The sequence below is a fragment of the Chiloscyllium plagiosum genome, unplaced genomic scaffold (assembly GCF_037043375.1).
Source record: "Chiloscyllium plagiosum isolate Xiang-an unplaced genomic scaffold, Cpla_swu_hap1 HiC_scaffold_23, whole genome shotgun sequence".
Taxonomy (NCBI): domain Eukaryota; kingdom Metazoa; phylum Chordata; class Chondrichthyes; order Orectolobiformes; family Hemiscylliidae; genus Chiloscyllium; species Chiloscyllium plagiosum.
Window position 1 is genome coordinate 43,089,794 of NW_028270161.1, and position 24,997 is coordinate 43,114,790.

At 40.7% G+C, this 24,997-nt stretch overlaps 1 protein-coding gene and 1 long non-coding RNA gene across 33 annotated transcripts in view; one reads left to right on the forward strand and one right to left on the reverse strand.

Annotated features, from left to right (window-relative positions):
* The window catches only part of LOC148145882 (uncharacterized), a 94,778-nt gene extending 86,890 nt beyond the window's left edge, over positions 1–7,888 (forward strand). The window contains exon 3 of the long non-coding RNA XR_015761159.1: positions 7,768–7,888. This is a non-coding gene — a long non-coding RNA (uncharacterized LOC148145882). The remainder of the gene's footprint in view (positions 1–7,767) is intronic.
* Positions 1–24,997, reverse strand: part of LOC122546275 (uncharacterized) — a 128,131-nt gene that overhangs the window by 87,210 nt on the left and 15,924 nt on the right. For all 32 annotated transcript variants that reach the window (XM_087999601.1, XM_087999600.1, XM_087999602.1 and 29 more), the window contains exons 9-28: positions 22,498–22,623; positions 19,759–19,879; positions 19,515–19,653; positions 19,290–19,382; positions 19,130–19,202; positions 18,913–19,050; positions 18,209–18,364; positions 12,020–12,114; positions 11,326–11,452; positions 7,902–8,148; positions 7,756–7,817; positions 7,564–7,643; positions 6,969–7,117; positions 5,848–5,986; positions 4,236–4,340; positions 3,950–4,138; positions 2,345–2,584; positions 2,106–2,262; positions 1,392–1,517; positions 574–715 (exon numbers count right to left, since the gene is read on the reverse strand). In XM_087999601.1, the coding sequence (XP_087855727.1) occupies positions 574–715; positions 1,392–1,517; positions 2,106–2,262; positions 2,345–2,584; positions 3,950–4,138; positions 4,236–4,340; positions 5,848–5,986; positions 6,969–7,117; positions 7,564–7,643; positions 7,756–7,817; positions 7,902–8,148; positions 11,326–11,452; positions 12,020–12,114; positions 18,209–18,364; positions 18,913–19,050; positions 19,130–19,202; positions 19,290–19,382; positions 19,515–19,653; positions 19,759–19,879; positions 22,498–22,623 (2,704 nt within the window). The remainder of the gene's footprint in view (positions 1–573; positions 716–1,391; positions 1,518–2,105; positions 2,263–2,344; positions 2,585–3,949; positions 4,139–4,235; positions 4,341–5,847; positions 5,987–6,968; positions 7,118–7,563; positions 7,644–7,755; positions 7,818–7,901; positions 8,149–11,325; positions 11,453–12,019; positions 12,115–18,208; positions 18,365–18,912; positions 19,051–19,129; positions 19,203–19,289; positions 19,383–19,514; positions 19,654–19,758; positions 19,880–22,497; positions 22,624–24,997) is intronic.

A 24,997-nucleotide genomic window follows, 5' to 3' on the forward strand; every position in this document is an offset into this window, starting at 1 on the left:
ATCTTATGGTCAACAACAAGGTCATTACTTTAGTTGGGACAACATTGTAAATGTATTTTGTATTTAATTGTCAAAATATCCATTTTATAATCAATTCTCTTAATTTGAAATACATAAAATTGATTTTCTATTATTAAAGTGGTTCACAATATGAAATGTCCTTCTACAATTAATCAAAATCTGTACTGTGTAACTGAGGCACAGGATAAGTGTATACATCAGGGACCAATAATGAGGTGTCAGGATTCGAAAGTGCCCACAGTGCTCAGGTTGTGGGTGAGATCCTGTATTTGGGAGCCAAGGCATCAGGCAGCACTAAGGTCCATCCCTTGTGTCTCTGTTCCTGATGTCAATCACGAGCATAACTGGATTTGAGCTGATCTGGTTGTGGTTAAATGAAAGCTATCCCCTGAAATAATGTTAACTTATTAAGGATTGTTCTTTACAAAATTTCCAAGTGAATGATTTCATAGTTAAAGAATGTAAAAACCCTGATGCATTGCAATTATGATTTTGCTTTCAGAATGTGAATAGTGATCAAGTCAAGTAACTGTGTTAATCTGGAAACTGTACCATTTTTCACAGGCATTCCATGTTATTTCACCGGGTTGCAGTATTCTTCCATCATAATAACAAGTACATTGGGGTAGTGTAACACACTTCATTGTATTTTCATCCAAATAAGGAGCATTCTCTGGGCATTTGGCATAACAACCTAAACAGTACAAAGTAAAATCAACAAGAAGATAAACAGAAAATGTGTGAATGCTGGACCACTCAATTAAAAGCAGAAAATAAATAATCCATCAGTTAGACACCAAAATATATTTGTCCTGTTGTAAGTTAGAAAACACACTCAGACCGTTGAGTGGTTTCCAAGAGGCACTGAAAGACAAATCAGGCAATTGCTAAAGTTGGGATGTATGAGTTCTTGATTTCTGCTTCTTGTATGGAATGGGATTGCAAAAAGCAAAAAAAAAAACTCTTCATTTTGAATGATTGATTTCTAGAAACTGCAATTTTTAACCTTTCTTAAAGGTGCAAACTGAATTGGGGCAACTTAATTAATTAATTATTATTGCAACAGAAATTACAGTCTACAATCACAATACAGTCTCTTCTGATATAACGCGATAGTTCCATTCCTGTGTGACAACACGTTCTAAGAAAATCGGGTAACAGCAGCACCATTTAAGCCAATGGGACTGGAATCACAATATAGCCAATATGGTTAAGGAACGTTTGCATTCTACAAATAATGGTCTAAATTCTTCAATCGCATTATAGCCAATTCGCATTGAAGAAATGTTACAGCAGAACCGATCATAAGAAAATAAAATTTTAAAAAGTCCTTAGGAATATGTTTTGATGCAATATGATGGGAATATAACCTTCAAGACTTGCAGATAACTTCTTTGCGATGGAATGGTCTGAGCAGGTCTTTGTTGTCAGTGTCCCACATGGCTGATAGTGCCAACTGCATTCACCGGGAGCATTATAATAATCACAATACACAGCTGTAATGTGAAACAAAACCTATTAAAATTTGCTCATTAGTCATTTACATAATCTTAAAATCAAGCACAATTTAAATCATCAATACAAAGTACAAGCTGGCTTGAATTTTATCAAGGAGGAAGTTGATTTCTCCAACTAAGCCAAAATTGTACTGAAGCTCCATATTCTGGAAATCTTGCCTTCTCACTGACTGGGCGAAGGTTGTAGTTTGCACACCTCAGGATAATGGAAGCAGCTGCACATATAAATGTACAATTGCCTTTAAACAGATCCAATTTTCAATTGCTTGATGCTCAAAACACAAGTTGTGTGCCTTGCACTTTTCATGCAAACGTTTCCTTTGGGAATGTGGAAGTGCCCTTTGGGTGAAGTCAAGTTTAGGATTGTTAAACATAACTGTGAATGTTTGCAAAAAATGTGAGTAAACTCTCAAGACAGTTAAATCCCCTGACCTTTAAATTGAAAACAAAACAGTTTCCAATTTAAAACAAAATCAGTTCTTGCATTTTACTTAAGCTTATTGACATAAACTTATGGGCCTTACACTTTGATTCTTTGTAACAATGAAAACAGAAATATCAACTTACGACACAGGTCTGGAGTTCTCCAGCGAATGCAAACATCAACCTTGTTACAAGCTTCTGCGTACACAGCTACTGCGGTACAGAAACCCAGATATTTTCCCTCCAAATCACAAGCACAAGCTTCTTCGACACAAGCATCATAATATGGAGTTGGATTAACCTGATAAAGTACCATAGGATCAGAAATCACTGGAGCTTTTTGTAAGAATTTCATATCTCTGCATACTTGTTCATCACTTTACCTTTTTATGGCAAGCTTGAAAGACTGCACTATTGATTATGTTGCATCTCCTCTGAGCCCAGGCTAAACAATATGGATTTCTGTCACAAGGGAATGTTTGATTCACTGTATTAGAGCAGGACTGTGATGTCTTCCAACTGTTGCCAAGCTCCACAGGACTGGTCACCACATAGTTCCACTTTGTTTTCAAATCGTCTTTGATGTCATCATTGAAATTTCCACAAAGGCCACAAACTTTATTCTTAAGGACACATGAAAATAGTTAAACCAATAATTACTATTTATTAAACTGTAATAAATGTTCCATTATACTTTCCAAGGTAACCCAAAAAATAATAGCCTCAAATTAATTTTGCATCTTGTCTTTCTGATTTCAGTTAGATAATATAATTTTGAATGCAAAGCATTTACTGTAAGTATAATTCAATAATATTTTTTGGTGATAGCCAGCTTTGAGAAGCTTTGTAGCTCAGGTTGAGGTTCTGGATGTAAGTTTGCTCGCTGAGCTGGGAGGTTTGTTTTGAGAAGTTTCATCACCTTCTAGATAACATTATCAGTGAGCCTCCAGATGAAGCACAGGTGGTATGGCCCACTTTCTTTTTATGTGTTTAGGTTTCCTTGGGTTGGTGACGCTATTTCCTGTAGTGATGTCACTGTCTGTTCTTTTTATCAGGGGGTGGTAAATGGGATCCAAGTCAATGTATTTGTTGATAGAGTTCCAGTTGAAATGATATGCTTCTAGGAATTCTCATGCATGTCTCTGTTTGGCTTGTCCTAGGATGTATGTGATGTCCCAGTTGAAATGGTGTCCTTCCTCATCTGTGTGTAAGGATACTAGTGAGTGTGGGTCATGTCTTTTTATGGAGGCTCCTAATATGGTGACGAAACATCTGAAAACAAGCCTTCCAGCTCAGCGAGCAAACTTACATCCATTTTTTGTTGATGTTGAACAATACTGTTTCAACCTATAATGGCTCTGTTTTACATTCTCATGCTTTTGTTCCCAACACCTTAGCCTCAGGCCCAGTGCTTCAAGTGCTTGCCTTTGATCTGTTTGTTTCCCACCTTGGTCTCCAGCTGCACCATGAATCACCTCCCTGTCATCTTAAAGTCTTAGTTTCCTGCCACTCATTCCTAATTCAACAAACTCATTTCTCACTTCTGAACATCATGTTAAAACATGTTATCCTCAACCTTTGAAACAACTCTATTTTGTATAGCTACCATTCTGCTTGCTTTTTTTTTACACTGTTGAATGATTTAACTCCTCATTCATATGTAAATGATTATATATTGTCCAGCTGGCACTGGACTTCCCTCTTACACTTTTCTATTATTTTTCCACATGCAAATGGATAAATATTGCCCAGCTATTTCTTAGAATGTTCCTTGCAGCCAATTCTCTAATAGAAACTCTGGAAATATCTCCATCTTTCCCTCATAGTATTTTCACTGTGGTTCTGTAACTTTAGATAAACACAGTACATAAGCCGTTCTTGTCATAGAAGTTCATAAAGTCTCACATTTAATTCCAGTTTCTGATTATGTTTTCTGTATTGACAAACTGATGTGAGGGAATGGTTATGAATGTCCAGACTTTACTCACCTTCCACTTTGCATCCAGTGTGACTGACAGTCTTGTACGTTTGTCCCATATCACAGTGATCCCATTAGAAAATCTCAGGACTAAATAGAGTCCAACAGTGTGAAGTGTGTAGAGATTATCTGTGCACTGAGTTTTCCCAAGGGACACCTCAGTTACTCCATTCCCACTCAAGAGAATTAGTTCTCGATCCTGTAAGGAAATAAAGGAATTCATAATGTAATCATTTCAGATTAGTTCATGCACCAAAATACCCAATATAACCCCAAGCTATTAATCAAACACACACCTCAAATAAAATCCTGATATTCCGTGAACAGGTCACTCCATTTTCACAGCAGGGAATACTCTCCGCCAGTATTTGGAATGTACCGATTGCTCGTTGACATTGATCCTAAAATTAAATTGACTTGAGTGAAATTTTGCATTAAAATCTTGGCATGAAATCTGGGATGAATGCCAGCTGATCAATTCAAATGTAATTTGTAACTTGTTAACTAAAGAAAAACATTCATGATGACATCTGACCTTTATCTTTCTAATCATGGCCAAAGAGGCAGCTATCACACTTTTGCTTCCTGTTTCTATGCTCCCCATCTTCTCTCACGTGAAGGATCCATCCTTAGCTCCTCTGTTTTCTCCTCTACAAGTTGACTCATTATTGCTTTCATTCAAAACACAGTGACTGGAAATCAATGGGGCCTGCCAGTACAGGAGTGAAGGGGAGGATGTGGTGGGAGGGAGATGGCAGGAGAGTCAATGATGTACCTGTTTCCAATTGCTCATGTCAGGAAATTCTTTAGGAAATTATTGTGGATGAGGGGACGTCGTTGTAGAAATCACATCCATTTATGGCTAGATGTCAATTAGGTTTATTAATGAACCACTTAAGTCCAATAATGCCTTCTCTTTCTAGCAGTTAATTGTGGCTCAGAGTTTCCTCTGTGCCCATCTGCATTGAAGTTGTGCTGACTTTTCTGATAAACAGCCAAGGAATTGTTCCAGGTTTCCAGACAGTTGAATGAACCCTTGACACTGAAACTAAATATGTTCCAGTTTTAGTTACCACACTAACACTAATGAAAACCAGCTCTTACTCACCAGTAACTCTCTGGAACACTCCACTGCGTATCTGATATTCCACATTGGATTAGTAAAAAGTTTTCAGCTAATTATTCAGAAATCAGAAAGTTTCCCTTTTTTCTCAGCTCCTTAACCAATACCTGAGTTTGAATTGTGCTTTTCTCAAACCTAATGTTGCATTACACAGCACTAATTACACAGCACATTTGTACACATCCATGAGATCTGGGCTTCACTGACAAGACCGACATATATTGCTACTTGCTCTTGGAAAAATGATGCCCTACTACTTTTGTGAATAACTGAAGTCCATGCTTTTGTAAGCACATTTTCTGTTATTATGGAGTCATTAACCTTACACATTCATATCCAAACTTTTCTAAGCAATTCTATAGAAGGTACAACTGAAGGATCATAAAAAAAACAAGAGAAATACATGATAAACTAAGTTAGAATGACCAGTTAATTGAGAAGATGTTTCCATTGGCAGGAAAGTTGAGGACCCAAGAGCACAGCCTTAGAGTAAAGGAAGATCTCTTAGAACGAAGATAAGGAGAAATTTTCACAGCCAGAAAGTGGCAAATCTGTGGAATTCATTGTCTTAGAAGGCTGTAGAGGCCAAGTCATTGAGTATATTTAAAACAGACATAGATAAGTTCTTGAATGCCAAGGGGATCAAAGGTTACAGGGAAAAAGCGAGAAAAACCTATCAGCCATGATTGAATGGCGAATCAAACTCGATGGGCCAAATGACCAAATTTCTGCTCCTCTGGTCTTATGGTCTTATGGATTATTAAACATCACTCACTATAATTTACCTCGACAATGACATATTCACAGTTTCCATCATAGCTGTATCTTTTTCCATCAAAGGTTATGTGGTAACCATCTCCATAAACTAGGCAGGTCTTTGGACATGAGCGTTCAGTACATGTCCATAAAGCACCTTTGCATAGGCTGCAATATGAAAGGTACAGATTAATGTTGTTATAGAGTCATAGAGATGTACAGCACAGAAAAAGATATCCAGCTATCCTAAATTAATCTAGTCCCACCTGCCAGCATTTTGTCCATATACCTCGAAACCCTTCTTATTCATATACCCATCCAGATGCCTTTTAAATGTTGTAATTTTATCTGCCTCCACCACTACCTGTGGCAACTCATTCCATACACACACCACCCTCTGCATGAAAAAGGGGTCCCCTTAGGTCTCTTCTGTATCTTTCCCCTGTCACCCTAAATCTATCCCCTCTGGTTTTGACTCTCCTACGCTGAGAAAAAGACCTTGCCTATTCACCATATTCATGCCCCTCAGGGAAAATGTCTATTCAGCCTTTCCCTATCGCTCAAGACTTCTAACCACGGCACCATCCTTGTAAATCTTTTCTGCATGCTTTCAGGTTTCACAATATCCTTCTTTAAGCAGGGAGGCCAGAATTGCACACAGTATTCCAAAAGTGGCCTTACCAATGTCCTGAACAGCAACGTCTTGACCTCTCAACCTCTATATTCAATGCACTGACTAAAAAGTCAAGTGTAGCAAATGCCTTCTTCACTACACTGTCTACCTTGCAACACCGCTTTCAATGAACTATGAACCTGCAGTCCAAGGCCTCTTTGTTCAGCAACATCCCCAGGACAATACTATTAAATGTATTAGTCCTGCTTTGATTCACCCTCCAAAATGCAGCACCTCACATATATCTAAATTAAACTCCATCTGCACCTACTGGGCATGTTGGCTCAACTGATCAAGGTCCCATAAATTCTGAGATAACCTTCTTCGCTATCCACTATACCACCAACTTTGGTGTCATCTGCAAAGTTAATAACCATTCCTCCCATGTTCACATCCAAATCATTTGTTTCTTCAATTTTGTATAGTTAGTTTCATGCAGTTTCATTATATTCGATTGCAATATTTATGCAAACTCACCACTCATTGCAGTCATTTTTGATTGTTTCTCCTGAACTGAAGACTTCACCACCGTATGAACAAGGACAGTGTTTTGGTAAAATGCATTTTCCCTTGTAATCTTCCACCAAACCTTCAGGACACACACAGCCAGGGACACAAGGATTTGGCTTCATAAAAGAGAGTACACAACGTGTCAATTGGCAGTGTTGGCGATGTAGATGTACAGGATGAATGGATTAATCATCATGAAGGTGAAATATTAGGCCATATTTCCATTATTTATTGTGAAAAAAATACAGTCAGAAGTTGCATGAAGCTGCAATCTTTTGCTCTTTGCGTTACAAATTTCATTGGAAGTCTCAGAGTATTAGATACAATGTCACAGCATCTAGAATTGATCATTTCATACATTATGTGATTGATCCTGTCAAAAATAATTGCCTCGAGACATTCTTCAACCCACTGGGCTATAAATTAAGACATGGGACAATCACCTGATGAAGGAGTGGCGCTCTGAAAGTTAGTGTGCTTCCAATTACACCTATTGGACTATAACCTGGTGTTGTGTGATTTCTAACTAAGAAAAGCAAAGTATAAGTTTAGGGTCACTTACGCAAGGCATATTTTGGGTTTGACACGTCTTTCTACATTTTGTAGTATTCTGACAGTCTGAAAATATTTTTGATCCACAATCTAAATAAAAGAACAGCACCACATCTTATGTAAATTATTACTTTACACATTGATTTTAATTTTAAATATTGTCTCTTAATTGTTTTAAAAGAGATTGAAAACAATTATTTACCTTTTATTTCAGATGGGTCTCCCTCATCCCCAAGGCAGGAAGGAACTCCATCCTTACACTTACTGAGAGAAAAATTGAACTTGGTTAGATCAAAGTCGTTTGTTCTTAATATTTGATACCGTGCCAAGCAAAATTAAAGTACTCACCAGCTAACTCCGTTAACAGTAATATCCTTGCCTTTTTGCACAATCAAGCCACCAAAATAACATGGGCATTCTGATTTGCTCACACATGCTCCTTTCTCATTCATGTACTTTCCCTCAGGGCAACCACAACCATCAACTGGAACATCTTGAACCTGACATGTGATATCAGGCTTTGACAGATATCTGCAGGTACGGTTACAGGCTGTCATACTATACTGGAAAACCTGAGTGCTCGGGCAGGTTACCTCTACAAAAAACAAGAAGGGCTCCACATCAGCCAATTTATTTCAACCACATGTCCTCTGTGCAGAATACTGCAAAATATATTTTTAATTAAGCAAAATATATTTATAAATGATAAAATGCAATTTTTTTATCCCAACCACAGACTTAATTTTTTAAAATATGGCAGCAATATTTTTTGTACATGTAGCAAGGCTTTGGTCTCATTCTTTAGTTGAAATCTTATTAGTATGGAATGAAATTATGATAAATATGATTGATTTTTTTTTTCTAAAGATATCACACCATTACTGTTACTTCCTTTTATGACAGATAATATTAACATGATGTGGAGGTGCCGGTGTTGAAGCGGGATGGACAAGGTCAGAAGTCACATGATACCAGGTTATAGTTCAACAGGTTTATTTGAAGTCGCAATCTTCTGAGTGCTAAACCGGAGGTGAATCTGACAAAGGTGCAGCCATCCGAAAAGTTGTGATTTCAAATAAAACTGTTGGACTACAACCTGGTGTCAAGCAACTTCTGACATAAATTTGACAATAATAGTATCATTAAGCTTACTTATTTAAAAAGGAAGAAAGCAGTACACTGTTTTTGGTATTGGTTCCTCTCAGATCCGCTAAACTTTTAATCCATCCTCAGTATGTCAAAATACACTGATTTCAAATCTTTTTTTAAAATAAAATGCAAGAAATAGGAAAAGGTATAGACCATTTGACCCCTCAATGCTGATCTGTCTTAGCAGTATGATCTTGGCTGATCTTTTACAGTTTCACTTTCCTGCCCAATCCCAAATATTCCTTTACACCCCAAGAGATCAACATGCTTCACAGTCTCAGTATCAAATGTAATGAATGATGGAAAACCTACAAACATCTGGGGTAGACAAATCCAATGATTCACAAGAACTTGAGGTAGCAACAAGTCTCCTCAAATAATATAAAAGTAGAAAGTGCTGAAAAAGAGTTATATCGAACTCAAAACCTATCTGCTCCTTATTCCCATAGCTGCCGAGTTTCTCTCCCATTTTCTCATTTCTTTTTATATTTCAGATTTCCAGCATCTGCAATATTTTATTTTTATTTGAAAGTCATTCTCATTTCAGTTCTAAATGAATGGCCCTTTTATCCGAGGCTGTCCATCAATGTTCCACATCCTGCAACCAAAGGAAGAAAACTGTCCGGGTCTTCCATGTTTACACAAGAAACATTTTTGATCCTCTCACCCTAAACCTGTGCCCCCTAGTCTGGACTCCCTTACACAAGGGAAAATACCTTGTCTATTTACCCTATCCATGCCCTTTGTGATTTTATAAACCTCTGTAAGATTCTACTCGAAGAAGCTTTTATGTTTTACAATGAAAGGGGAGTGGCCAGTTCTCAGCTTTTCTCTGGTTTGGTTTGGTTTTAGCAGTCTAGCTGTTTTGCAGTTGCTGGCCAAGTTTTAGTTGGGAACCCAGAGAGGCTGCTGGACCCAAAGAAGCAGGTCAATACTGATCCTCTCTGTCTGACATCTCTCCTGTAAAATCCTGTGTTTGATTTTATCTTTTTAAAACAAGGGAGTATTTACAGGGATATTGCAAGTATTTGGAACAGCATCATTAATTTGTGTTAGAGTCGATTGTTATGTTATTATATAGTCTGTTCTCTTTTGTTCGTATATAAATAAATTCAATTTTGTTTAAAACCAAGTGCTTGGGCCAACTGGTACATACACGTTTCACCTGCTAGAAGCAACTAGAAAAGTTAAGATTAGATTACTTACAGTGTGGAAACAGGCCCTTTGGCCCAACAAGTCCACACTGACCCTCTGAAGAGCAACCCACCCAGACCCCTACATTTACCCCTTCACCTAACACTACGGGGAATTTAGCATGGCCAATTCACCTAACCTGCACGTTGTTTTTGGACTGTGGGGGGAAACCAGAGTACCCAGAGGAAACCCACGCAGACACGGGGAGAATGTGCAAACTCCACACATACAGTTGCATGAGGCAGGAATTGAACCCAGGTCTCTGGTGCTGTGAGGCAACAGTGCTAACCACTGTGCCACCATGCCGCCCATCTGGGTGGCAAGGTCTGGGCTACCTTCTTGAAATTTTTTGAGGCCTGGTCCATAACAATCTAGCTTGATTGTGTTTTCATATTATTGGGGAGAGTTCGGTGACAACAATAGTAATCAGATTGTAAAGCAATTGTGGGACCCTCTTGTGGCACAGTGGTGATGTCCCTATTCCTGGAGTGGGAAGGACAGTTCCAGTCCCATCTTTTCCTGACGTCTGTCATAATATCAGGGGGTCCTCTTGTGGTGCAGTGGTATTATCCCTACACTTGGGCCAAGAGCCCCAGTTTCAACTCTTATCTACTCCAGAGGTGTGCAATAACATCTCTGAATAGATCGATTAGAACAATAGGTTAAAGTATTACATACTCTGGGATTTTGTTGTCTTTCACAAAAGAAGGAGAAAAGGGTTGAAGCTTAAAGCTTTAGCGAGTGTTGCAAGGGCGTGGAGACAGCTATCATTAATTCTTACGTACAATTTAAGAGCTAAAACCAAAGTCTTAAGATAAATAAATTAGTCCACCATTAAAATATCGATGAATTTTCATTCAAAGATAATATTCCTTACTGATAAAGGCTGTGGAAGTGGGATATTTGCAGCTTTCAACACAAATATTAAAAGTGATTTTTGTTTGGATAAAGGCAACAACAAAACTAATTGCTATTTATAAAACACGCTTATTGTGACAAAACATTCCAATGTTCTTTAGAAGCGTGCTATAAAGAAATATTTAACAGTAAATTAAATAATAAGCTGAAAGGACAGATGGCCAAAAGTTGATTGGAGGGTAGGTTCTAAAGAGGAATGAAGGAAGACAGATAGAAAGGCAGGAAGGTTTACGGAAAGAATTTCTGAGCTCAAATGATGGCTGAAGGCACAGCCAGAAACAGTGGAGCAAACAAAGTAGACAAATGATGCTCAAGTGATGAAAATTAGAGGAACACAGCTAAAGGGTAATGGAACAATGGTGGGAAATTGGAGTCAAGGTGCAAATTTCGCATGATCTACTTGAATTACCCAAGAAGATCTGAGGAGATGAACACTGTTCTCCTCTTCTGAATGCTATTTTGTTACATCTATATTTGATTATAACATATCATGTGATTACAAACCACTTACTGCAAATTGATCTTCTCCAGTTATTCACAATGATGCCTTTAGCAGCACAGGCATGGGCATAACCTCCCAGTGCAGCACATATGCAATCAGTGACATTCTCACAATTACATGAAGTAACCTTGCACATCTAAAACATGCAACAAAATAAAAATACATTGATGTAAATGACCACTTTTAATATCACCATTGCAGATGTCATTGTGATTTAAATGCTGCACACAGAATATATGTTCTTCTATTAAAATTGATTAATACTTTTCCAGAAATATAACATTAATAATTCTGAATTATATTGAAATGATTAAGAAAATTAATCTGTAACTTTCTGCCCAGTAGAGAAAATTGATTTGCTAAGATAATGGGGAACATGGTACATCTGAATGTCTAGGAGCACAATCTGACTTGTGCACCTAAACATTACAAAATACGTTACATACGTTCTAAGGAGCTATTGTTTCTTTTAAGACCCATTGCTTATAATACTTCATTCAAAACTGACAGGACACAGCACAATATCCATACTGAGTGTCTCCTATTTAAAAGCTGTGCTGGATTTGTGAGCAAGAAGAAAATTCTATTCCAAGAATGTGACTGTCAACTTAGTAAACTAAACATAATTTCAAAGAAAACTTTGACATTTATTTTAATTGTGATATATTATCTTTCCAAATGATTGTACGGAATTCTGACTTACTTCATAATATTTGGCAAAATCCACTACAGAATGGCAGGCAGCAAAGGCACCCAAAGGATCTTTTAAATAGGCACAATTCTGTTTGGTATAGATTTCTGAAATGCAAATGTAAGATATGATTATAGAAAATGTAAAGTGTCGGGATATGTGCTGCATAACCTTTTATTTTCACATATATAATGTCAATTTTACTTCATTTGAGTGCTGAAAGGGATGGCTGCTAGTGGACACACTTTCATTGCTATTTCAATCCAGTGCTTGTGTCAGATGCAGTCAAGAGAAACTTTAGATTCACAAGTTACTTGCTGAACCCTCTTTGCCTTAACTCTGAGCCAGTCGGGTCATCAAATATCGATGTAAATTAAGCCTGTGTCCGGGGTTAAGTCACATTACATGATTTCCATGAGATTTCAAGAAGCATCAGGAGTTTAATTATTTTTCATCAGATTGTATCGAAAATACCGCTTGTTCATATTGTCTACGCAAAAATAACCTTCCTCAATTGTTACATTTGAGCTAATTTAATTTATGTGTTTCAATCTGCATTCTGGAAATTATGGACAGTGAAAAGACTTCAAAAATAAATAAATTTACCTCAATCTACAAGAAATAAAAATATTTTCTTCAGGGAATGTTACTCCCATAATCTAAAAGTCTAAGAGTTTGAAGGGAAATTTTAAGAAACATGCAACCTTACACCAATTGATTGAATATAAACTCCAGTACAAGAAAATTAAACTTGAAATTAAGACAGAGTGAAATGACATATTTCCAAAACAAAAGCCCTGAAATAAACAGTCTTCGAGCAATGTGTTTCATTCTCCTGCCTTCTTGTACATTGTTCATTGTTCATTTTCAAATATTCATCTAATTCCCTTTTGCTGAGATTTTGCCGAGAGGTGCGAGGGAGAAACGAAGGACTGCTGAGAAGGTGAGTATAACTATTTAAAACACTCACCTCAGACATCGGAGTCTTCATTTGCCGAGAGATGCAAGGGAGGACTGAGGGACTGCTGGGAAGGTGAGCATAAAACATCTTTTTTTCTAAAAGAGTGGTGAGGAGAGAAGGTGGAGAGAAATGAGGGCTGCCAGAAAGTTTTTAAGCAGGTGAGATCTTCTGGGGAAGGTAGGACATGTACATGAAGGACGGGTTGCACCTGAACTGGAGGGGCACAAATGTCCTGGGTGGGAGATTTGCTCGTGTGAATCGGAAGGGTTCAAATTAGTTTGGCAAGGGAGTGGGGATCACAGCCACATATCTGAGATGGGGACAGTTGCAGATGGGGCAGTGACAGGATGTAGCGAATCTACTGGGAAGGTTTCTCACACGATGAAACAAAGAGATCGGTCAAAGTATGTCTGCTTCAACGCAAGGAGTGTTTGAAATAAGAGTGACGAACTTAGAGCATGGATCAGTACTTGGGGCTATGATGTTGTGGCCAAAACGGAAATGTGGGTTTCACAGGGGCAGGAATGGTTGCTTGATGTTCCAAGGTTTAAGGACAGGGACGGTGAAAAAAGAGGAAGAGGTGTAGCATTGCTAATCAGAGAGTGCATCACAGCTACAGAAATGAAGGTTGTTGAGGAAGGTTTGCCTACTGAGTCAGCATAAGTGGAAGTTAGGAACAGCAAGGGAGCAGCCACCTCATTGGGGGTTTTCTACAGACCACCTAATAGAGTAGAGAGATTGAAGAACTCAGAGGTGGGTGAATTTTGGAAAAATGCAGATGTAGCAGGGTTGTAGTTATGGGTGTTTTCAATTTTCCTAATATCGACTGGAACCTCCTAAGTGCAGATCATTTGGATGGAGCCGTTTTTTGTCAGGTGTGTTCAGGAGGGTTTCCTTACTCAATATGTGCACAGACCGACGAGGGGGGAGGCCATTTTGGACTTGGTGCTCGGCAATGAGCCAGGACAGGTATCAGATCTCACGGTGGGAGAACACTTTGGTGACAGTGACCACAACTGCCTCACATTTAGCATAGCCTTGGCAAGTGAAAGGAGCAGTTACCGAGGGAAGTTATTTAATTGGGGAAAAGGAAATTATGACGCTATCAGACAGGAATTGGGAAGTACAGACTGTGAGCAATTGTTCCACAGAATGGGTACAGCAGACATGTGGAGACTGTTTAAGGAGTAGTTGTTGTGAGTGATTCATGAATTTGTTCCCCTGAAACACGTAAGAAGGGGGAAGATAAAGGAACCTTGGATGACGAGAACAGAGGAGTTTCTCGTCAAAAGGAAGAAGGCAGTTTACGTAAGGTGGAGGAAGTAAGGATCTATCACAGCTTTAGAGGATTACAGGCTTGCTAGAAAGGAGCTCAGAAATGGACTGAGGAGAGCCAGGAGGGGGCATGAGAAAGGCTTGGCAGGAAGAATTAGAGAGAACCCAAAGACATTTTACTCATACGTGAGGAATAAGAGGATGATCAGGGAGAAGGTAGGGCCGATCAGGAATAGGGAACTTGTGCATGGAGTCTGAGCAGATAGGGGAAGCCTGAAATTAGTTTTTTGCTTCGGTTTTCAATAAGGAAAGAGACATTATTGTGAATAAAAACTTTGAGGAGCTGGGATACAGGCTTGACCAGACCAAGATAGATGAAGTTGATGTGCCGGAAATTTTGGAAAGCATTAAGATTGACAAGTCCTCAGGGCCAGACCAGATTTATCCCAGGCTGCTCCAGGAAGTGAGAAAGGAGGTTGCTAAGCAGCTGATAAAGATCTTTGCCTCCTCACTCTCCATGGGAGTTGTACCCAAGGATTGGAAGGTGGCGAATGATGTTCCTCTTTCAAGAAGGGTAATAGGGAAATCCCTGGCAATTACAGACCAGTCAGTCTCACGTCTGGTCAGCAATGTTTTGGAAAGAAGTTTGAGGGATAGGATTTATGACGATTTGACAAAGCATAGCATGAGTAAAGGCAGTCAGCATGGCTTTATGAGGGGCAGGTCATGCCTCACAAATCTTATTGAATTCTTTGAGGAGGTGACAAGACAGGTCAATGAAGGTCGAGCAGTGGATGTGATGTATAGATTTAGATTACTTACAGTGTGGAAATGGCCCTTTGGCCCAACAAGTCCACACCGACCCGCCAGAGCGCAACCCACCCAGACCCATTCCCATACACCTAACACTACGGGCAATTTAGCATAGCCAATTCACCTAACCTGCACATCCTTGGACTGTGGGAGGAAACTGGAGCACCCAGAGGAAACCCACGCCGCCATGGGGAGTATGTACAAACTCCACACAGAGAGTCGCCTAAGGTGGGAATTGAACCCAGGTCTCTGGCGCTGTGAGGCAGCAGTGCTAACCACTGTGCCACCATGCCACCCACATATGGACTTTAGCAAGGCATTTGATAAGGTTCTCCTTGGTAGACTCATTCACAAAGTCAGGAAGTATGGGATACAGGGAGATTTGGCTATCTGGATTCAGAATTGGCTGGCTGACAGAAAGCAGAGAGTTGTTGTAGATGGAAAGTATTCTGCCTGGAGGTCAGTGTTGAGCGAGGTCCTGCAGGGCTCTGTCCTTGGGCCTCTGCTCTTTGTAGTTTTTATAAATGACTTGGATGAGGAGGTTGAAGGGGGGGTTAGAAAATTTGCAGATGACACAAAGGTTGGAGGTGCCGGTGATGGTACTGAGGGCTATTGCAGGCTGCAGAGTGACATAGACAGGATGCAAAGCTGGGCTGAGAAATGGCAGATGGAGTTCAACCTGGATAAATGCGAAGTGATGCATTTTGGAAGGTCGAACTTGAATGCTGAATATAGGATTAAAGACAGGATTCTTGGCAATGTGGAGGAATAGAGGGATCTGGGTGTGCAAGTACATAGATACCTCCAAGTTGCCACCCAAGTGGATAGGGTTGTTAAGAAAGCATCTGGTGTTTTGGTTTTCACTAACGGGGGATCGAGTTTAAGAGCTGTGAGGTTTTACGACAGCTCTACAAGTCCCTGGTGAGACCACACTTGGAAAATTGTGTCCAGTTCTGGTCGCCCTACTATAGGAAAGATACAGAGGCTTTGGAGAGGGTGCAAAGAAGGTTTACTAGGATGCTGCCTGGACTGGAGGGCTTGCCTCATGAAGAAAGGTTGAATAAGCTTGGACTTTTCTCTCTGGAGAGAAGGAGGAAGAGAGGAGACCTGATCAAGGTATATCAGGTAATGAGAGGAATAGATAGAGTTAATAGCTAGACATTTTTCCCCAGAGCAGGATTGACTGGTACGAGGGGTCATAGTTTTAAGATATTAGGAGAAAGGTATAGAGGGGACGTCAGAGGAAGGTTCTTTACGCAGAGAGTTGTGAATGCATGGAATGCATTGTCAGCTGTGGTGTGGAAGCAAAGTCATTAGGGACATTTAAGCAACTGCTGCACACGCACATGGATAGCAGTGAGTTGAGGGATGTGTAAGTTAAGTTATTATATTTTACATTATGATTAAACCTTGGTACAATTCTGTGCTGTACTTTTCTATGTTCTATGTTCCACGAAAGCCTCCACTGAAACTGTCTCTGCCATAATCTCTGAGATGAAAAAGCTTTTTATCTCCAATCACTTTTATTTTTACCAACGGCTTTGTACCCTTTTTTAAATGAGTGGGAGAATATTCTCCCCAGTTAATCTGTTTAGACATCTCATGAGTTTGAATACCTTTATCAGATCTACTGTCAGCTTTCTCTTCTTCAAATAAAATAATCCCAACTTCTCTAGCCTAGCTTCATAAAAAAACATTGTTTATCCCTGGAATTGCGTTCAAAATGCATAACTGGAAATAATACTTCACCTGAGCCTGAGCTGATGGCTTACACAATTTCAGTATAGTCAGCATTTGTTCTCTATGAATCCACTGATAAAGCCTTGGCTACAGTATGGTTTATCAAGTACAACAACATCAGAAAGTGTGGGGAATCTCAGCAAGTCTGACAGCATTTATGGAGAGAGAAACAGAGCTAACGTTTTAAGTTCCATGGCTTATCTTCTGAATTTCTGATGGACACTTATAGCTGACTTGAAATGTTAACTCTGTTTCTCTCTCCAAAGATGCTGACTGACCTGTCACATTTCTCTAGCATTTTCTGTTTGTAGTTCAAGCCTCCAACATCTGTTGTGTTATGTTTTCATATGCTTTATTAACTGCTCTCTCAATCTGTCCTGGCACAATTAATGACATCTGCACATATACACCTAAGTCATTTTTCTCTGTGTATCTTTTAGAATTGTGCCCTTTGTTTTATACAGTATTGCTTCTCCAATTTGTCGTACCAGAATGTCTCTGCTTCACAGTTATCTGCATTCAACTTAATCCACCACTATCTGCCTGCTTCATCAACTGGGTATAGAAGGTGAGGTGTCGTTTTGTTGCTGTACAGGACATTAGAGTCCTAAAGAAGAGTTGACTTCTCCACCTCCTAATGATGCCTGGCTTGCAATGTTCTTCCAACCTCCTTCTTGTGTATTTTGGATTCAAGCATCTGCAGTTTTTTTGGCTCAGGACATTAGTGAAGCCATTTTTTAGAATGCTGCATTCAATTCTGATCTCCCTACTATAGGACAGATGTTGTTAAATTTAAGAGGGTGCACAAAATATTTACAGGATGGAGGGTTTGAGTTATAGGGAGAGACTGGTGCTTTTTTCACTGGAGCATTGGGGTTTGAGGGGGTGACCTTAATAGAGGTTTATAAAATTATGAGGGGCATGGGATAGGGTGAACAGCCAAGGTCATTTTCCTGGGTGGGGGAGCCCGAAACTAAAAGTCATAGATTTAAGGTGAGAGGAAAAGATTTTAAATTACCTGAAGGTGGTGCGATTGCAGAACAAGCTGCCAGAGGAAGTGATGGAAGTGGGTTAAATTACAGTATTTCAAAGGCATCTGGATGGGTACATGAATAGAAAGGGTTTAGAGGAATATGAGCCAAAAGCAACCATAAAACTCACTGTAGACCACTTCACAAATCCCTTGAGATTCCAATCCCCAGTTTCTGTCTGATTATTGGAGTGAATGGATTTTCAATCAATTCAAAATTTGATGTGCATAAAAGCAATTAGATCAATTTTTGATGCCTATTCAAAGAATGAGAGAGGCTGCTATTTGTGAATGGAATGAACTCAGGCAGGATGAGGAACAAAAAAACTTCTTAAAGAAAGAGAAGTTATTTGACCACTTTGAAGATTCCATTCAAACCTACCAATTTCTAAATTGACACAGGCAGGATTCACTTGTGGTGAAGAGCAATTCTCACTTTCTCTCCAAGAGTTAGCAAAAGTCATATATGTGTACTCCACGATGCTCTGGGCACTTAGAAAGTCATCATCTGCATTGTGATTGAAGGTTCCACATAAACCTGGAGATAGAACAGCATAGGCCTTTATAAGGGAATTGTTATGGTCAGATGTAACCTGCTGTGATGGATAAATACAATTCAACCAATTTCATTATGAATCCACAGTTGATTGGATTAGATTCCCTACAGTGTGGAAACAGGACCTTTGGCCCACACTGACCATCCGAAGAGTAACCCACCCAGACCCATTTCCCTCTGACTAATGCACCTAACACTATGGACAATTTTAGCTTGGCCAATTCACCTGACCTGCACATCTTTGGACTGTGGGAGGAAACCCACGCAGACACGGGGAGAATGTGCAAACTCCACACAGATAGTCGCCCAAGGCTGGAATCGAACCTGGGAGCCTGGTGCTGTGAGACAGCAGTGCTAACCACTGAGCCACCGTGCCATCCCGGATCTTTGAAAGGTTACACAAGAATGTATTCGTTTTGTCTAAACAAGGAGATTTTAGCCCAACTTGCTGATTGGGAATTTGTTGGGACCAGAACAATGCTGGTTTCAGACCCAGTCGCTGGAGTGTACTATTTAGTGGAATGTTGTACCTTTGGTGGTTCCTTTGGCACTTTTGGGCAGTGAGATGTAAAGCTGCATGATGGGATGTATCTGTATTTGCATTTTCAACCCAGACTTTGTTGATACTTGAAGGAATATTGAAGACTGGAAAAATATTGTTATATCACCTGTAAATAAAGGAGAGATTAATTTCTTTTATAACTACTGTTTGTTAAACTGTTTGAGCTCAAATAAAGACTACTTTACCATTTACTAGAGGAACTCCCATTCTATTTCCCTTATAGTCAACAGTGCCATCATTATTGAATATGTAGATGTCCTAGAACAAAAATGAAAACGTGTTTCAATATTTAGGACATAACAAATTGGAATATAAAGTGGACACATGAATATTGTAGAATTTTACCTGATACTTTGTGTATGTCACTCGCTGCAAACATGTCTCTTTAACTGCTGTTTGACATGGATGCATTTCAATTTTTACTGACCAGTCTTTTGTCTGTGAAAAATTAAAAATTGCAAAAGATAGAAATGTTTTTGATTGGAAAGATGTGCAATTTTAAAGTAAAGGATTTATTTCAAAAATTAAATAACAACAATTGGAAAAGCTGATCAGTAAAATTTTACGTACGTCAATAGCGTGGTACAAACAGTCACCAATCAAATTATAGTATGTGCCATCAAATGTCGTAATATGAGTTCCTTCTTCAATCTTGCAAATTTCAGGGCAATTAAGATCAGCACACTCCCACATTCCACCTTGACAGATGCTAAAGTCATAACAAAGTAATTTATAGCAAGGTATTTTCATTGAAAGTTTTCATATTAATTCATTGATGTGTTTAATAGTTAATTAAATAAGTAATGATTGTTACCATGACTGGCAGAAAGTGCTTCTTATTTCTCTAGGCTCATATACTGTTCCACCATATTCACAAGGACATTCTGTTTGCTTGATGCACTTGTCACCACCTCGTATATTATCAAGGACAGTACCTGAAGAAAAGCAAAGTAAATAGCTCAGTGCTTTCGCTTATTGCAAATAACAAGAACCATGACATTTACCAGAAGATGAAAACTGTTTTGTTGAAGAATTGTTCACTTCTAAGTTTGTTCAGGCTAATACAATGCAGAAAAGGCAAATGAATTAAATCAATAACAATTTAGAAGAAAATTATTCTACTGCAGGATTGAGTACTCTTACATTCTGTGTCAAGTTGGACTGTTTAACATTTGTCAGAACTTTGCCCTAGATTGTTTATTCAATACTGGGCCTTCTAGACATTACCCCTCACATCTTCTCACTCAACCCCCCCTCCCCTCTGATCTCCAGCATCTGCAGTCCTCACTTTCTCCTAGAAGATTTTAACCTACTGTGAATCCTCTTGCAAGGATGCCTTCCTTGAAGAAGCTCTCTTCCTCCCTCTACAAGGATTTCAGTGAGTCCCTCTCTCACTGCACACCCCAGGTCATCTTCTCCAATTTCCTCATTCCCCTCCCCCCACCTTGTCTCAGTCCCAACCCTCGAACTCAGCACCACCTTCCTAACCTGCAATCTTCTTCCTGACCTTTCCGCCCCCACCCCCACTCCGGCCTATCACTCTCACCTTAACCTCCTTCCACCTATCGCCTTCCCAATGCCCCTCCCCCCAAGTCCCTCCTCCCTACCTTTTATCTTAGCCTGCTTGGCACACTTTCCTCATTCCTGAAGAAGGGCTCATGCCCGAAACATCGATTCTCCTGTTCCTTGGATGCTGCCTGACCTGCTGCACTTTTCCAACAACACATTTTCAGCTCTGATCTCCAGCATCTGCAGTCCTCACTTTCTCCTGACCCAAATATTACCCTGTCCACAGTGTAATATGGTTGGTGTGGGCAGTTGAGTGGGAATAAATATTGGTTAAGTGCAGGCAGGAAGGAAGGAGGGTTGCTATTTTCAGAGAGTTACCTGCATGCACCCTCAGAACATAACCTTTTCCTTCCTCCCCAAAATGGACTTTAAACCTACCCATTTGCGACTCTCCCTAAGATGCCCAAATTCTCCCCAAACACCACCACTGCCGCCACCACCAATGTCCTCATTTTTGCCTGAGATGCATTGGTCCCTCTTTTTGGGACTAGTTGTAGTGCCAATGGTGCCCATTACTAAGATCTGGCCAAGCAGCTCATCTGGCACCTCCAGAGGACGGCACTGCTCTCAATGAGGGGCAAAAGTCTCATTCACCATCAAGTTAGTACCTCAACAGCATGATAAGTTTCCAAAGAAGGTATTTAAGTGGTTTTTACTGAAAAAGACTCACTAGACCCAAAACATTAACTCTGATTTCTCTCCACAGGTGCTGCCAGACCTGGTCAGATTTTTTCAGCGATTTCTATTTTTGTTCCTGATTTCCAGCATCCTTAATTCCTTTTTGTTTATTTCACTGGGCTTATTGGCTGATAGCTATCTTTCCTTCCAACATAAAATTCTGCCCATGATTAGATTAGATTACATTACAGTGTGGAAACAGGCCCTTCGGCCCAACAAGTCCACACTGACCCGCCGAAGCGCAACCCACCCATACCCCTACATTTACCCCTTACCTAACACTACGGGCAATTTAGCATGGCCAATTCACCTGACCTGCACATCTTTGGACTGTGGGAGGAAACCGGAGCACCCGGAGGAAACCCAGGCAGACACGGGGAGAATGTGCAAACTCCACACAGTCAGTCGCCTGAGGCGGGAATTGAACCCGGGTCTCAGGCGCTGTGAGGCAGCAGTGCTAACCACTGTGCCACCGTGCCGCCCACATGGTTCTAATCCTCTATCTACTTGAAACTTCCAAAGAGAAAAAACTAATTTAAATAAACAATAATACTGGAGACTAAGGGCCTGTGCCCGAAACGTCGAATCTCCTGTTCCCTGGATGCTGCCTGACCTGCTGTGCTGTTTCAGCAATAAAGTTTCAACAATACTGGAGACTGAACTTACTGGCTGTACTGGACCTCCATTGGAAAGTACACAAGACAAGTTAGACTGATATGCATCATTTGTGAGTTTTACTAGTGTTTCCTTCAAGGGACTTTATTTTCTTTTTTTACATTTCCAGCATCCATTGCATTCTGATTTTCAATGCCTATTTCCAACTATTTCATCTTTATTCTAAGAATACTTTGCTCCATTCACTCTGAACAACTAATGCTAGCTTCAACAAATCTACCCAAATTATACATGTGATTCCTTGAACTATAAAGATACATGGGAATATCATATTATTAAAGGGGAAATGCATTGCTTCTTCTACAAAAAATGCAAATTGTCTGAATATTGCCTGAAAACTATCTTTTAAGGGAAATTTCTTTGATGCGTTTAATCAAACAACAGTCATATGAAACAAGAAACGTTTCAAGAAATCATTTAAAAATTGAGAAACAAGCTCGTGGATGTCATGGGAAGAAACAAAAAAAAACATCTAATCTTTTTCCTATTGTCATAATTTTGTTGACTCTACCTTTTCACTGCAAAGCCAAGCACTTTAAAAATACTTTTATTTTCTGGAAGTGCAATAATAACATTAAGTAGAATTATTCTAAAAGAAAGTTGAACAATTAATAATTCTTAACATAACTACCTTCTGGGCAACCACAGGTATTCACACACTGATCACATTGTTGCTGAGGGTTTGGGTCAGAGCAAGTTGACTTGCAGACAGGGCCACACTCCATGTATATCTGATCGCCAGGACAGATTGGTGGTGCTGAAAGGAAAAGGCTTTTGATTTTATCATTTGACTTGGACATTAGTGTTAAACAGCGAATGATGATTGTTAAAATCTTGATTTGGAGGAGTCAGTGTTGCACTGGGGTAGACAAATCACACAACACCAGACCCCACCCCCCCCCCCCATCACCAAACCATCATCTCCCAGACCATACAGAACCTCATCACCTCAGGAGATCTCCCACCCACAGCTTCCAACCTCATAGTCCGGAATGCCGCACTTCCCGGTTCTACCTCCTTCCCAAGATCCACAAGCCTGACCATCCTGGCCGAGCCATTGTCTCAGCATGCTCCTGCCCCACTGAACTCATTTCTTCCTACCTCAACACTGTCCTATCCCCCCTAGTCCAGGAACTCCCCACATACATTAGAGACACCAACCACGCCCTCCACCTCCTCCAAGACTTCCGTTTCCCCGGCCCCCAACGCCTCATCTTCATCATGGATATCCAATCCCTCCACACCTCCATCCACCATGACCAGAGCCTCCAAGCCCTCCGTTTCTTCCTCTCCCGAAATCCCCAACAGTACCCTTCCACGGACACTCTCATTCGTTTGGCCGAACTGGTCCTCACCCTTAACAATTTCTCCTTTGAATCCTCCCACTTCCTCCAGACCAAAGGGGTAGCCATGGGCACACGTATGGCCCCAGCTATGCCTGTCTCTTTTTTTGGCTACGTAGAACAGTCGATCTTCCGTAATTACACCGGCACCACTCCCCACTTCTTCCTCCGCTACATTGATGACTGCATTGGCGCCACCTCGTGCTCCCGCAAGGAGGTTGACCAATTCATCAACTTCACCAACACATTCCACCCTGACCTTAAGTTTACCCGGACCATCTCTGACACCTCCCTCCCCTTCCTGGACCTCTCCATCTCCATCAGTGACGACCGACTTGACACCGACATTTTTTACAAACCCACCAACTCCCATAGCTACCTGGATTACACCTCTTCCCACCCTACCTCTTGCAAAAATGCCATCCCGTATTCCCAATTTCTCCGCCTCCACCGTATCTGCTCCCAGGAGGACCAGTTCCACCATAGAACACACCAGATGGCCTCCTTCTTTAGAGACCGCAATTTCCCTTCCAACGTGGTTAAAGATGCCCTCCAACACATCTCGTCCACATCCCGCACCTCCGCCCTTAGACCCCACCCCTCCAACCGTAACAAGGACAGAATACCCCTGGTGCTCACCTTCCACCCTACCAACCTTCGCATAAACCAAATCATCCGCCGACATTTCCGCCACCTCCAAAAAGACCCCACCACCAAGGAATATATTTCCTTCCCCACCCCTTTCCGTGTTCCACAAAGACCGTTCCCTCCATGACTACCTGGTCAGGTCCGCGCCCCCCTACAACCCACCCTCCCATCGTGGCACCTTCCCCTGCCACCACAGGAATTGCAAAACCTGCGCCCACACCTCCTCCCTCACCTCCATCCAAGGCCCTAAAGGAACTTTTCACATCCATCAAAGTTTTACCTGCACATCCACCAATATATTTATTGTATCCGTTGCTCCCAATGCGGTCTCCTCTACATTGGGGAGACTGGACATCTCCGAGCAGAGCGCTTTAGGGAACATCTCCGGGACACCTACACCAATCAACCACACCGCCCTGTGGCCCAACATTTCAACTCCCCCTCCCACTCTGCCGAGGACATGGAAGTCCTGGGCCTCCTTCACCGCCGCTCCCTCACTACCAGACGCCTGGAAGAAGAACGCCTCATCTTCCGCCTCGGAACACTTCAACCCCAGTGCATCAATGTGGACTTCAACAGTTTCCTCATTTCTCCTTCCCCCAGCTCACCCTAGTTCCACATTTTCAGCTCAGCACTGTCTCCATGACTTGTCCTACCTGCCTATCTTCTTTTCCACCTATCCACATCACCCTCCCCCCCGACCTATCACCTTCATCCCCTCCCCCACTCACCTATTGTACTCTATGCTACTTTCTCCCCACCCCCACCCTCCTCTAGCTTATCTCTCCACCCTTCAGGCTCTCTGCCTTTATTCCTGATGAAGGGCTTTTGCCCGAAACGTCGATTTTACTGCTCCTCGGATGCTGCCTGAACTGCTGTGCTCTTCCAGCACCACTAATCCAGAATCTGGTTTCCAGCATCTGCAGTCATTGTTTTTACCCGGTTATAGTCCAACGGGTTTATTTGGAAGCACAAGCTTTTGAAGTGCAGCAACTTTGTCAGGTGCTTGTGATGAAGGAGCAGCACACTGAGGGATTCCAAATAAAACTGTTGGACTATAACCTGGTGTTGTGTGATTTTTAACTTTGTTAAAATCCTGCTTCTAAGTTAATTTATGATTGAAATGATTTACTTCCATTA